This window comes from Jatropha curcas, chromosome 9 (genome assembly GCF_041381405.1).
Source record: "Jatropha curcas cultivar XTBG-Jc1 chromosome 9, XTBG_Jcur_1.0, whole genome shotgun sequence".
NCBI lineage: Eukaryota > Viridiplantae > Streptophyta > Magnoliopsida > Malpighiales > Euphorbiaceae > Jatropha > Jatropha curcas.
In genome coordinates, this window is record NC_143159.1 from 9,442,746 (window position 1) to 9,457,583 (window position 14,838).

Consider the following 14,838-nt stretch of genomic DNA (forward strand, 5'->3'; position numbering starts at 1 on the left):
GGAAAGATCTCTTTGATTGTAAAAGAGCCCGACCATCTGGAACGTAGTTTTCCTGGAAAGAAACGAAGTCTAGAATTGTAGAGCAATACCTGTTGGCCTACCTTTAGATTCCGCAGGATGATATGCTTATCATGCCATAGCTTTGTGCGATCTTTGTATATTTTGGAATTTTCATAAGCGTGAAGTCGCATCTCATCCATCATATTCAATTGTAATAGCCTCTTCTGACCAACTTCCTTGGCATCAAAATTGAGAAATTTGATCGCCCAAAATGCCTTGTGTTCCATTTCAACAGGAAGATGGCAAGCCTTACCATATACCATTCGATATGGGGACATACCAATTGGTGTTTGGAAGGCGGTGCGATAGGCCTAAAGGGCGTCATTGAGCTTTTTGGACTAGTCTTTCCTGGATTGGTCAACTGTTGTCTCTAAAATCTTTTTGATTTCCTGATTTGTGACTTCTACTTGCCCACTCGTTTGAGGGTGATATGGGGTACCTACACGGTGAGTAACACCATATCTGGAAAGAAGGGAATCAAGGTATTTATTACAGAAGTGCTTACCTCCATCTGTGATTATTGCCCTAGGAGTGCCATGACGAGTGAAAATATATTTCTTAATGAAGGTCATCACACTTTTGGCATCATTATTGGGAAGTGATACAACTTCTGCCCATTTTGAAACATAATCTACTGCTACTAAGATGTATTGAATGGAATATGATGATGGAAAAGGACCCATAAAATCTAGACCCCAAACATCGAATATTTCCACTTCGAGGATGTTGTTGAGTGGCATTTCATGACGCTTCGATATGTTGCCTAACCTTTGGCAACGGTCACAGAGACGAATAAAATTAAAGGCATCCTTAAACAGATTGGGCCAGTACAACCCACTTTCCAGTACACGTGCAGCTGTCTTGTTTGCTCCAAAGTATCCTCCACACTCCATTGAGTGACAGAAACGAAGAACACTTTCCATCTCTTCTTCTGGTATGCATCGTCGAAAGAGCTGGTCACTGCAATACTTGAACAAAAATGGTTCCTCCCAATAATAATATTTAAGGTCATGAAAGAATTTTTTCTTTTGTTGATATGATAAATTGGGAGGAAGGATCTTGCAAGCAAGGTAATTGACGATATCGGCATACCAAGGAGCTTGAGCCTTAGTCAACAGAAAAAGATGTTCGTGGGGGAAATCTTCATTGATTAGTAGTTCTGTTTGTGCTTCGTCCCCCAACTCAAGCCTCGATAAATTATCTGCCACCAGATTCTCAGTTCCCTTCTTGTCACGAATTTCTAAATCAAATTCCTGTAAGAGAAGATCCCAACGAATTAATCTCGGCTTGGCATCTTTCTTTTCTAACAGATATTTAATAGCAGAGTGATCAGTGTAAACTATTGTTTTAGCTCCAATTAAATAGGCTCTAAATTTATCAAAAGTGAAAACAATAGCCAGGAGCACTTTCTCAGTGGTGGCATAGTTTAATTGTGCGTCATTTAGTGTGCGGCTGGCATAATAAATAACGTGTAATTTCTTTTCTTTTCGTTGCCCGAGAACAGCTCCCACTGCATGATCACTTGCATCACACATAAGCTCAAAGGGATGACTCCAATCTGGTGTAGAAATGATTAGTGCTGATGTCAACACCCTTTTTAATCTGTTAAAGGCATTTAAACACTCTTTGTTAAAATCAAAACGAACATCCTTAACAAGCAAATTGCAAAGAGGTTTAGTTATTTTGGAGAAATCTTTGATGAATCTCCTATAAAAACCGGCATGGCCAAGAAAGCTTCTCACTCCCCTTACTGAGTTTGGAGGAGGTAACTTCTCAATCACTTCCACTTTGGCCTTTTCCACTTCAATCCCCTCTTGTGAGATTTTGTGGCCCAAAACAATTCCTTCACTAACCATGAAATGACATTTCTCCCAATTCAGAACAAGGTTAGTGTCTTCACACCTCTGCATCACTAAAGAAGGTTATAGAGGCATGATTCAAAAGAATATCCGAACACAGAAAAATCATCCATAAAAATTTCTATGAATTTTTCAACCATGTCAGAAAAAATGGACATCATGCATCTTTGAAAAGTTGCAGGGGAGTTGCATAAACCGAAGGACATTCTCCTATATGCAAAGGTACCGTATGGATAAGTGAAAGTAGTTTTCTCTTGGTCCTCCGGAGCAATAGGTATCTGAAAATACCCTGAGTATCCATCTAGAAAGCAACAGTATGGATAGCCTACAAGTCTCTCAAGCATTTGATCAATGAATGGTAAGGGAAAATGATCCTTGCACGTTGCTTTGTTCAATTTTCTATAATCGATGCAAACACGCCAACCTGTGACAGTTCTTGTAGGAATTAATTCATTATTTTCATTAGTCACTACTGTCATACCTCCTTCTTTGGAACTACTTGGACAGGGCTTACCCAACTACTATCAGAAATTGGGTAGATGATGTCGACGTCCAAGAGTTTAATGATTTCAGCTTTGACTACTTCCTTCATGTTGGGATTCAGTCTTCGCTGATGTTCAATTAAAGGTTTGTAGTCATCTTCCATCAAGATCTTGTGCATACAAATGCTTGGACTTATCCCCTGTAAGTCAGAAATAGTCCAACCTAAAGCTTTTCTATGTTTCTGCAACACCAGCAATAACCTTTCTTTTGATCACATGTTAGGTGAGAAGAAATAATAACAGGGAAAGAATTGTTCTCACCTAAGAATGCATGCTTCAAATGAGGAGGAAGCTGCTTCAGTTCTTGTTTTGGTGGTGTGCTTTCTTTTTCTTTTTCTTTTTCTTCTGGATTATGCTCATTATTATCTACGCTATATAGAGTGTCCTTTACACATTTATCAATTACATCTATTCTAAAACAATCATCACAGTCCATAGGAAATTTACATGATTTTAAAACATCAAAAACAACTTCTTCTTGACTTACTCTCAATGTTAATTTTCCATCATGTACATCTATTAGAGCTCTTGCAGTTGCAAGAAAAGGTCTTCCAAGGATCAATGATCCCTCTCTTCCTTCTTCAATGTTAAGGATAACAAAATCAACTGGAAAAATAAATTTTCCTACCTTGACTAGCACGTCCTCCACAATTCCCTTGGGGTATTTGATCGATCGATCGGCCAGTTGTAGAGACATCCTCGTTGGCTTAAGCTCTCCCATACCTAGCATTTTAAAAACTTCATAAGACATCAGATTTATGCTAACTCCTAGATCAGCTAAAGCCTTTTCAAAATTTAAATTGTCAATATTACAAGGAATAGAAAAACTCCCTAAGTCTTTAAGTTTAGGTGGCAATTTATTTTGAATGATTGCACTGCATTCCTCAGTCAGTTTCACCATTCCCTAATCATCAATCTTTCTTTTCTTGCTCAGGATTTCTTTTAAAAATTTTGCATAAATGGGCATTTGAGCAATAGCTTCAGCAAAAGGAATGTTTATTTGAAGCTTTTTGAAGACGTCAAGGAATTTCATGAAGCTCTGGTCATCCTGCGTCTTTTCTAACCTTTGTGGAAATGGAACAGGTGGAACATAAGGTTTTACTTCTTCCTTTTCCACTAGATCGATGATAGGTGCCTTTCTCTCTTTTTCCTTCTCCTTCTCCTTTATGGGCTTGTCCTCCAACTCTCTGCCACTTCTCAAGGTGATGGTTTGTACCTGTTCTTTAGGATTTTTCTCAGTCTTACTAGGTAACGTGCCTTGAGGATGAGCTACCATCATGTTTGCAAACTATCCCATTTGGATCTCCAAATTTCTTATCGCAGCTTGTTGGATTTTATTGTGTTCTCTCGTTTCATTCATAAAATCCATATGCGATTTTGAAAGGGCAGTAAGGAGATCATCATAAGACTTTTTCTTCGGAGGCAAGAAACCTGGTGGTGCATTTAAAGTGTTATTAGAATTACCATATGAAAGATTTGGATGATTCCTCAACCTGTTATCGTAAGGATTCGTATATGGGTAATTCCTCCTCCCTTGATTCATCACATAGTTTATGTTGGCTCAAGGGTCACTTTTATCTTGAGATTTTGATGATTATACAAAACAAATAAATTTAATATTCTTGTATGTGCTAATATTATTTTATCAGAAATTATTATTGAAAATTATTGAAGAAATGAAGTTCCTACATCCCAAGATTTTTATTTGAAGACCATGAAGATTAATGAAGATATTTTCTATTGGTTAGTATTATAATAAGTCTTAGGAAATTATTGTAGGATAGAGAGTAAATGATATTATAAGCACAAATCTATTTTATCTCTCTCAAAATTGTTTTGAAATGTTTTTGAATAAATTTATTAAGAGGATATAGCCAAAATCTTTACTCTTCACGTTTTTCCATCTAAAATATCTTTGGAGTAAATATTCTTGGTAGCTATTAAATGATATTCTGCAAAAAGCATTTTCTGATCTAAAAAGCAGTTTCTGATTTAATACTGCTGTCTGTTTCTGATAGAGCTGGCTGTTTCTGATATAAATGTTACACTGTTTTCTAAACTGATTTAATACAGCTATCTGTTTCTGATATAAATGTTACACTATTTTCTAAACTGAACCTTTCATCTTCAAACCTTGCATGTGTGAATATTAAATGTGGTCAAACAGCCCTTTTAATTGCAACCCATGCATTGCCTCGTTAGTTTAAAAAACATCAGAAACTTTATTGCTCATTAAAGCAAAAATAATCTCAACGTTAACTTTAAAAGAGAATATCATCTTTTCATATAAAAACCATTTCCTCTTTTAAAAAGATTGGGTTTTGCAAAAGAGTATGAGTCCATTGTTTAAAGCTTAAATCTCTCAAAGCTCTCTCTTTAATCCCCCTATTTCTTTTCGTCTCTTTGCTTCAAGAAAAATTTTTAAGAGAAAAGAAAATTTATTAACAACATTTTCTGAAGAACAGTTCTAATCTTTAAATCTGTTTTCTAAATTCATTTTCTGTTCTTCCTGTGCTTATATTTGCATTTCTCTCTGTCTATATAGATTCTGTAATCTATTGTAGACAGGCTCTTTATTTGAAAAACTTTTGTGTAATAGCTTAGGTGAAAAGCTATGGTGTTATAGGTTATCAAGTGACCTTCTCCTTGTGTAAGATTCAAATGTCTTGATTTGAGTTTCTGATCTCTGCAAAATCAGAAATGGGTTGAGGTTAACTAGAACCTTTGGAAAATCTAGTGGGATAAAGGTTAGATCTAGGTGTTGATCTATTTCCTTGTATTGTTGGTTTGTCTCTTACCCTTAAAAAGAGATAACATAGTGGAGGATCTCAAGATGCGTCTTGGGGAGTGGATGTAGGCGAGTTAGTGCCGAACCACTATAAATCTCTATGTTTATCTTCTTTTACTTTCTGAAGTTCTGCTTGATTATATTCTATTTACGCAACTGTTAATTTGTTTAGAAATGCAATGTTGTTAATGAGTTTCTAATTCTAATCGTGAATAAGCTTTATCTCTGTGGAACATTAGAACTCTGGATTTCTGTATTGTGATTTTACCAAGTTCTAATCTGTCCTTCTATATTCAGTGTAATTCACAATATGAATTATAATCAGTTTTCTAATCTTGCTTAAAGCTTTGTGAACCAGTTCTAAAATGCAATAACTGTTGTTTACAGAGTCTTTCTAAAATAGCAATAAACTTTGTGAAGCTGTTCTAATCGCAATAGCTGTTCTTCACAGAGTCTTTCTAAAATTGTTTAAGCTTTGTGAAGCTGTTCTAATCGCAATAGCTGTCCTTCACAGAGTTATTCTAAAATTGCTTAAGCTTTGTGAAACAGTTCTAAATGCAATAATTGTTCTTCACAGAGTCTTTCTAATCTTTAAATAAGCTTTGTGAGGAAGTTCTAAACTTGATAACTAACTCTCACAAATGCTTTCTAATTCCGCTGCAATAGAATTCTGATTTTTGTTTTTGAAAGTTAAATTTTTAGAAAACCCAATTCACCCCCCTCTTGGGTTGTGCCATACATAAATGGGACCCACAATCTGGTATCAGAGCTCTTGGCTCTTGACTTACCAAAGCTTAACCGCTTGAGAGAAAAGATCCCATGGCAGCCCCACTTCCTCTTACATCTTTAGAAGGCCAATCTGTTTCTAGACCACCTCTGTTCAATGGTTCTAATTACTCTTACTGGAAAACCAGAATAGAAAACTTTATAAAATCAGTTGATATAAATTGCTGGAGGAATGTTATAACTAGTCCTCGTATTCCTATGAAAACTGTTGACAATGAAAGAGTTCCAAAAACAGAAGAAGAATATAACGATGCCGATTGGAATGACATATCTATAAATGCAAAAGCCATTAATATTCTTCACTGTGCATTAGATCCAACAGAATATAACAAAGTTTCTGGATGTAAGTCTGCAACGGAAGTCTGGGAAAAACTTAGAGTTACCTATGAGGGTACTGACCGAGTGAAGGAATCCAGAATTAATATCCTTTGGAGAGAATATGAAATGTTTAGTATGAAAGAGGGAGAGACTATAGCTGAACTAAATTCCAGATTTACAAATATAGTTAATCCTTTGAGAACTCTTGGAAAGGAAATTTTAGAAGATGAGCTTGTTAAGAAAATCCTTAGAATTCTACCTAAAAAAGGGGATTCTATAGGAACTGTAATGAACTATAAAGAAACTCCTGTAACGTATGATTATTTGATATGAGCTCTTGTTTCAGAAGAGATGAAATCCTCTTTGACTGTAGAAGATAAGAAAAAGAAAGGACTGGCTTTGAAAGTAGTTTCTAGTGAAGAAAGTTCTTCTGATCTTGATAGTGATGATTTAGCACTTATTGCTAAGAGATTCAAGAAGTTCTATAAAAAAGGTGGAAGGCCACAGAAAAAGTTTATCAAAAAGAACTTTTCACCTAAAAATAGCAACTTGCCTAAGAAAGAACTTTCTGAAGTGGTTTGTTGTGAGTGCAACAAGCCCGGCCATATCAAGCCTAATTGTCCTAAGCTGAAAAAGAAATCAAAGAAAGAAAAGCTGAAGCAAGCATTTGTAGTTGCTTGGAGTGACTCAGACGATTCTAATTCTGAAAGTCATAGCGACCAGGAGGAAACTGCAAATATTTGTCTAATGGCCACTATCGATTCTGACTCCAAGGAAATCAGAACTCCGACTTCAACACAGAAAGCTGAAAGTAGTGAAGCAAATGCAATATGCCAAAAACGTGATGAAAGCAATGTAAGTATCTCTGAACTTGAATCAGAAAGTGATCTTCTAGATACTTATAATAACCTTTGCACTGAATTTGAAAAGCTTGTTAGAAAGCATAAAGTTCTAAAGAAAGACTTTAGAAAATTGAAAACTGAATGTAATCATTTGAAAGATGCTTTTTATCAAGAAGTTACATGCAAAGATCTTATCGTTGAAATCAAAGATCTTAAAGATTGCAATGACAAATTTTCTGAAAATCTGAAACACTTTGAAGAAAAATGTGAAAATTTGAATTCTGAAAATGAATCTTTGAAAATTGAGATTAGAATTCTAAAGTCAATTTCAGAATCATTTTCTAAAGAAAAGACAAGTTCTAACTATGATAGCATTTAAAAACAGAATCGTGTTTCTAATATGAAAAATGTTATTTCTAATGTTGCGACTTTAGAACATTAGAAGCAATTTGAAAAATCTGTTAGTCTCAACAAAAAGAAAAATCATAGTAAGTTGAATACACCTGTTACCACTAACCCTCCAGGACCCAATACGAGTTGGGTACCTAAATCTGCGTGATTTTTTCAGTTGTGCCTAAGGAGTGAGCTGAAAACAGAAATGTGGTACATGGACAGTGCTTGCTCTAGGCATATGACTGGTGATAGGAAAAATTCACCAGATTAGAAAAGAAAAAGGGAGGTACAGTGAGCTTTGGAGATAAAGCTAAAGGTAAAATCGTTGGTATTGGTGTGGTAGGTTCTAATCCTTCAATAGAAGATGTATGCTTAGTAGAAGGATTACATTATAACTTGTTAAGTGTAAGTCAGATTTGTAATAAAAATAGAAGAGTGATCTTTGAACCCTCTTATTGTGAAGTTCAGAACATGCATGATAACAAAACTTTATTTGTTGGAAAAAGGTTTGGGAACATATACCTAGTTGATCTTTCTGATATGCATAACCTAGATATTTGCTTAGTTTCTGTTGACAATTCTAGTTGGTTATGGCATAGAAGACTTGGACATGCAAGCATGCACCTTATTTCTAAACTGTCTAAGAAAGACTTGGTTCATGGTTTGCCAAAGCTAAAGTTTGAAAAAGATCACATTTGTGATGCTTGTCAATTGGGCAAACAAATCAGAACATCTTTCAAATCTAAGGGCATGGTTTCTACTTCTAGACCTTTAGAATTGCTACACCTTGATTTATTTGGACCTGTTACTCCTTCTAGTCTTGGAGGTAAATCTTATGCATTTGTTATTATTGATGATTACTCTAGATTCACTTGGACACTCTTCCTTAGAAATAAGGATGAGTCGTATGACATGTTTGTTCATCTTTGCAAGAGAATACAGAATGAGAAAGGATACAACATCTCTGCGATTAGAAGTGACCATGGAAGAGAATTTGAAAATCAGAAATTCGATGCTTTTTGCAAAGAATCAAGAATCTTCCATAACTTCTCTGCACCTAGAACACCCCAGCAGAATGGAGTTGTAGAACGCAAGAATAGAACACTCCAGGAAATGGCCAGAACAATGCTGAGCGATTCTAAGTTACCAAAGTATTTCTGGGCAGAAGCAGTTAACACTACCTGTTATATTCTAAACAGGGCATTGGTAAGATCTAAACTGAAAAAGACTCCATATGAGCTATACAAAGGTAGAAAACCAAACATTGGTTACTTTCACATCTTTGGGTGTAAATGTTTTATTCTAGATAATAAGAAAAATCATCTTGCTAAATTTGATGCTAAATCATATGAAGGAATTTTTCTAGGATATTCTAGAAATAGTAAAGCATATAGGGTGTTTAATAAGAAAACTCTAGTTGTAGAAGAATCTATCCATGTTGTGTTTGATGAATCTGATTCTACTTCTAGAATATTAGAAAATGTTGATGATGTTGTAGATTTCAATCAAGAAAAGCAGAATGAACATTCAAAACAACTAGAACAGTCAGAAAATGAGCAGAATGTTGAAAATCAGGCTGAACCAAAAAATGAACATGAAGATCAGAATGCAACAGAAAGTCAAATGCCAGAAACAGAAAATGAGAATTCTAATTTACCAAAAGAGTGGCGATTCCACAAGTATCATCCTCAAGTGAATATCATTGACAACCCTTCAGAAAAGATGATGACTAGAGCTCAACTTAGAAGATATTTTGGTAATGTTGCTTTCGTTTCTCAATTAGAACCTAAAAATTTAGAAGATGTTCAAAATGATGAAAATTGGATTATTGCCATGCAACAAGAACTAAATCAGTTTGAAATAATCCAAGTTTGGAAACTTATTTCTAGACCTAAAAATCATTCTGTTATTGGTACTAAATGGGTGTTTAGAAATAAGCTTGATGAACAAGGTAATGTTGTGAGAAATAAAGCAAGGTTAGTGGCTCAAGGTTACAACCAAGAAGAGGGCATCGATTTTGATGAGACTTTTGCTCCGGTTGCTAGACTTGTGGCCATTAGAATGCTTCATGCATTTGCATGTTTTAAAAACTTCATGTTATATCAAATGGATGTGAAAAGTGCTTTTCTAAATGGTGTTCTAAATGAAGAAGTGTGTGTAGAACAACCACCCGGTTTTGAAGTTTATAATAAACCAAATCATGTTTATAAACTTACTAAAGCACTTTATGGTTTAAAACAAGCTCCTAGAGCTTGGTATGAAAGATTAAGTAAGTTCTTATTAGAAAATGGTTTTTCTAGAGGAAAGGTTGATACTACACTATTTATTAAGAATAAAGCACCTGATATTCTAGTTGTGCAAATCTATGTTGATGACATAATCTTTGGTTCTACTAATGACCTTCTTTGTAAGGAATTTTCTAAGATTATGCAGGGTGAGTTTGAAATGAGTATGATGGGAGAATTAAACTTCTTCCTTGGGCTTCAAATCAAACAATGCGACGATGGAATCTTTATAAACCAAGGCAAGTACACTCGAGAATTGTTAAAAAGGTTCAAAATGGAGAATGCCAAGGTATGTAGTACACCAATGAGTCCATCCTCAAAATTAGAAAAAGATGAAAATGGAAACGATGTGGATATTAAGATGTTTAGAAGTATGATTGGTTCTTTACTATATCTAACTGCAAGCAGACCTGACATTCACTTTAGTGTTTGTTTATGTTCTAGATTTCAATCATGTCCTAAAGAATCTCATTTAATTGCTGTAAAAAGAATTCTAAGATATCTTTGTGGAACTTCTAATTTGGGTCTGTGGTATTCTAAAGATGATACATTTGATCTTGTTGGGTATAGTGATTCTGATTTTGCAGGAAGCAAAATAGATAGAAAAAGCACGTTTGGAACTTGCTAGTTTCTAGGTAGCGCCCTTGTATCATGGTTTAGCAAGAAACAGACTTCTGTTGCTCTTTCTACTGCAGAAGCAGAATATATTGCTGTTGGAAGCTGTGTTGCACAAGTTCTGTGGATCAAACAACAATTGGCAGACTATGGTCTGAAATTAGAAACTGTTCCAATCAAATGTGACAACATAAGCGCTATCAACTTATCTAAGAATCCAGTCCAGCACTCCAGAACCAAGCATATAGAACTCAGACATCACTTCATACGTGATCATGTTCAAAAAGGTGATATAGTGATCGAGTTCATTCCTACAGAAAAGCAATTGGCAGATATTTTTACTAAGCCTTTAAATGAAAGCCAATTCCGCTTGATTAGAAGAGAACTGGGTATGTTAGTTCTAAACTCTTAATTTTAGAACTCTGTGAGTATGTTCTAAAAATGCTTTTTATATTTGATATTGAAAAACTTGTTCTGTGTTTTGTGATTAGAAGAGCTATATAAGGTTTTGATGTGGATTTCTAATGTTACCAATTTCTAATGTCTTCATCTACATCAGATTCTATTTTTTTTTTAAAAAAAATCAATCTTTTTTATTATGTTATTTTTATTTATTTCATCTTAGTTTGTTTCTTTATTTTTTTGTGTTATTTCTTTTATTTTATTCTTTTTCTTAGTTTTCTTTTTAAATTAGTAATGGAATCAAGTTTGGAAAAAGAAAAAGAAGATTCTTCAGAAAAAGAAAAAGCTAAGAAAGACAAAACAGAAAAGGAAACATTAAGTTTAGAAGAAGAAGAAGCTGATAGTAAGAAGAAGAAAGGGGGAAATAGCGTTCACAGAAGAAAACCTCCTCTGCATCCCTTTTCTAAACAATCTAAGAATCCAACTGAAACTTCACCTACTCAGAATCTCAGGAATTCTAAAAGACTCAGAACTGATTCTAAACCTCTTTAATTTCTTTCTAATCTAATCTCTCACTGTGTTTCTATTTTGTTTTGTGAACAATTTTCTGTTATTTGCTCTGAATTTTATTTGTGTCTATTAGAATTTTCTCACTTTGTTTTTCTATTTCTATTTTGCTCTGATTTACTAACCCTTTTCTCTGATGACAAAAAGGGGGAGAACACAGTACACTTGATGCTTGAGTACTTGGAGGAGCACATAATATATTTATTTATGTACTTAATCTCTTTGCTTATCATGTTCTAATCTGTGATATTTTTATTATAATGTGGGAGAACATAGTACACTTGATGCTTGAGTACTTGGAGGAGAACATAATATATTTATTTAAGTACTTAATCTCTTTGCTTATCATGTTCTAATCTGTGATATTTTTGTTCTAATATTTTGTTTCTATGTGAGCAGAATATGCTTTGCACGCTCTGATTGTTAGATCTTAAAACTTAGTTTCAATTCTAATGTATGCTTTGATTAAAATACTTAGAACTCTGTTTTAATTCTAATGTCAGTTTCTAAATCTGTATTCTGCTCTAATCCCCACAGATATTATATTGCACTTATTTAGGGGGAGTTTTATAGAAGTTCTAATCCTACTTCATGATAAATCTATTATGTTTAGAACTTTTATTTTGTTGACATGCATAAATTTAGGGGGAGCACATGATTTTATGTTTGATAAATTTATTGGTTTTGTCATCATCAAAAAGGGGGAGATTGTTGGCTCAAGGGTCAATTTTATCTTGAGATTTTGATGATTATACAAAACAAATAAATCTAATATTCTTGTATGTGCTAATATTATTTTATGCAGAAATTATTATTGAAAATTATTGAAGAAATGAAGTTCCTACATCCCAAGATTTTTATTTGAAGACCATGAAGATTAATGAAGATATTTTCTATTGGTTAGTATTATAATAAGTCTTAGGAAATTATTGTAGGATAGAGAGTAAATGATATTATAAGCACAAATCTATTTTATCTCTCTCAAAATTGTTTTGAAATGTTTTTGAATAAATTTATTAAGAGGATATAGCCAAAATCTTTACTCTTCACGTTTTTCCATCTAAAATATCTTTGGAGTAAATATTCTTGGTAGCTATTAAATGATATTCTGCAAAAAGCATTTTCTGATCTAAAAAGCAGTTTCTGATTTAATACTGCTGTCTGTTTCTGATAGAGCTGGCTGTTTCTGATATAAATGTTACACTGTTTTCTAAACTGATTTAATACAGCTATCTATTTCTGATATAAATGTTACACTGTTTTCTAAACTGAACCTTTCATCTTCAAACCTTGCATGTGTGAATATTAAATGTGGTCAAACAGCCCTTTTAATTGCAACCCATGCATTGCCTCGTTAGTTTAAAAAACATCAGAAACTTTATTGCTCATTAAAGCAAAAATAATCTCAACGTTAACTTCAAAAGAGAATATCATCTTTTCATATAAAAATCATTTCCTCTTTTAAAAAGATCGGGTTTTGCAAAAGAGTATGAGTCCATTGTTTAAAGCTTAAATCTCTCAAAGCTCTCTCTTTAATCCCCCTATTTCTTTTCGTCTCTTTGCTTCAAGAAAAATTTTTAAGAGAAAAGAAAATTTATTAACAACATTTTCTGAAGAACAGTTCTAATCTTTAAATCTGTTTTCTAAATTTATTTTCTGTTCTTCCTGTGCTTATATTTGCATTTCTCTCTATCTATATAGATTCTGTAATCTATTGTAGATAGGCTCTTTATTTGAAAAACTTTTGTGTAATAGCTTAGGTGAAAAGCTATGGTGTTATAGGTTATCAAGCGACCTTCTCCTTGTGTGAGATTCTAATGTCTTGATTTGAGTTTCTGATCTCTGCAAAATCAGAAATGGGTTGAGGTTAACTAGAGCCTTTGGAAAATCTAGTGGGATAAAGGTTAGATCTAGGTGTTGATCTATTTCCTTGTATTGTTGGTTTGTCTCTTACCCTTGAAAAGAGATAACATAGTGGAGGATCTCAATATGCGTCTTGGGGAGTGGATGTAGGCGAGTTAGTGCCGAACCACTATAAATCTCTATGTTTATCTTCTTTTACTTTCTGAAGTTATGCTTGATTATATTCTATTTACCCAACTGTTAATCTGTTTAGAAATGCAACGTTGTTAATGAGTTTCTAATTCTAATCGTGAATAAGCTTTATCTCTGTGGAACATTAGAACTATGGATTTATGTATTGTGATTTTACCAAGTTCTAATCTGTCCTTCTATATTCAGTGTAATTCACAATATGAATTATAATCAGTTTTCTAATCTTGCTTAAAGCTTTGTGAACCAGTTCTAAAATGCAATAACTGTTGTTTACAGAGTCTTTCTAAAATAGCAATAAACTTTGTGAAGCTGTTCTAATCGCAATAGCTGTTCTTCATAGAGTCTTTCTAAAATTGCTTAAGCTTTGTGAAGCTGTTCTAATCGTAATAGCTGTCCTTCACAGAGTTATTCTAAAATTGCTTAAGCTTTGTGAAACAGTTCTAAATGCCATAATTGTTCTTCACAGAGTCTTTCTAATCTTGAAATAAGCTTTGTGAGGAAGTTCTAAACTTGATAACTAACTCTCACAAATGCTTTCTAATTCCGCTGCAATAGAATTCTGATTTTTGTTTTTGAAAGTTAAATTTTTAGAAAACCCAATTCACCCCCCTCTTGGGTTGTGCCATACATAAACGGGACCCACAGTTTACTTGCTCTAAAGTCTGTGGATTTGCAGAATCCAGTATGCATTCTCCAATTCCATGTGGTTCGTTACATCTGTCACAAGTTTGCATGATGGAGTTCACAGATTTAGTGGTTAGCAAATCTAGCTTCCTTACCATGTTGTCTACCTTTGCATTAAGTGCGGTGATGGCATCGATTTCATAGATCCTTGTAGGTTTTCTCCTTTCAGAACTGCTTTGATAATGGCTATTACTTGCCATTTCTTCTATTAAATCATAAGCCTCATCTATTTCCTTTCTTTTGAAAGATCCTCCTGCAGCTGCATCAAGAGTAATTTTAATGTTAGGTGACAAAGAATTATAGAAAGTCTGGACTTGTAACCATTTAGGTAGAGTATGGTGGGGACATTTTCTCAATAAATCTTTAAATCTTTCCCAAGCTTCATACAAGCTTTCTTAATCATGATGAGTGAAATTCATGATCTCATTTCTTAATTTGGTTGTTTTGGAAGATGGAAAGAATTTAGCCAAAAATTTCTGGGCTAACTCTTCCCAAGTTGTAAAACTTCCAGCGGGACAGGATTGTAACCATGATCGTGCTTTGTCTCTTAAAGTAAAAGGAAAGAGTCTTAATTTAATGGCATCTTCAGAAACACCATTTTGTTTAAAAGTATCACAAATCTCCAGCAAATTTGTGATGTTG

The 14,838-nt window shown here is 34.0% G+C and overlaps 1 protein-coding gene and 1 non-coding gene across 2 annotated transcripts; one reads left to right on the forward strand and one right to left on the reverse strand.

Moving 5' to 3' along the window:
* Positions 1 to 398: 398 nt before the first annotated feature.
* Positions 399 to 3,362, reverse strand: LOC149493595 (uncharacterized). The gene is made up of 6 exons (XM_089725949.1): positions 2,703 to 3,362; positions 2,401 to 2,601; positions 1,467 to 1,964; positions 1,153 to 1,313; positions 829 to 1,020; positions 399 to 522 (listed from the first exon to the last, which is right to left on the reverse strand). The coding sequence occupies exons 1-6, from the start codon at positions 3,360 to 3,362 to the stop codon at positions 399 to 401; spliced, it is 1,836 nt and encodes a 611-aa protein (XP_089582075.1).
* An 11,164-nt stretch (positions 3,363 to 14,526) lies between these two features.
* On the forward strand, positions 14,527 to 14,633 carry LOC149493596 (small nucleolar RNA R71). Its single transcript, XR_016322766.1, has one exon. It is a non-coding gene; the product is annotated as a small nucleolar RNA R71 (small nucleolar RNA).
* Positions 14,634 to 14,838: the final 205 nt, after the last annotated feature.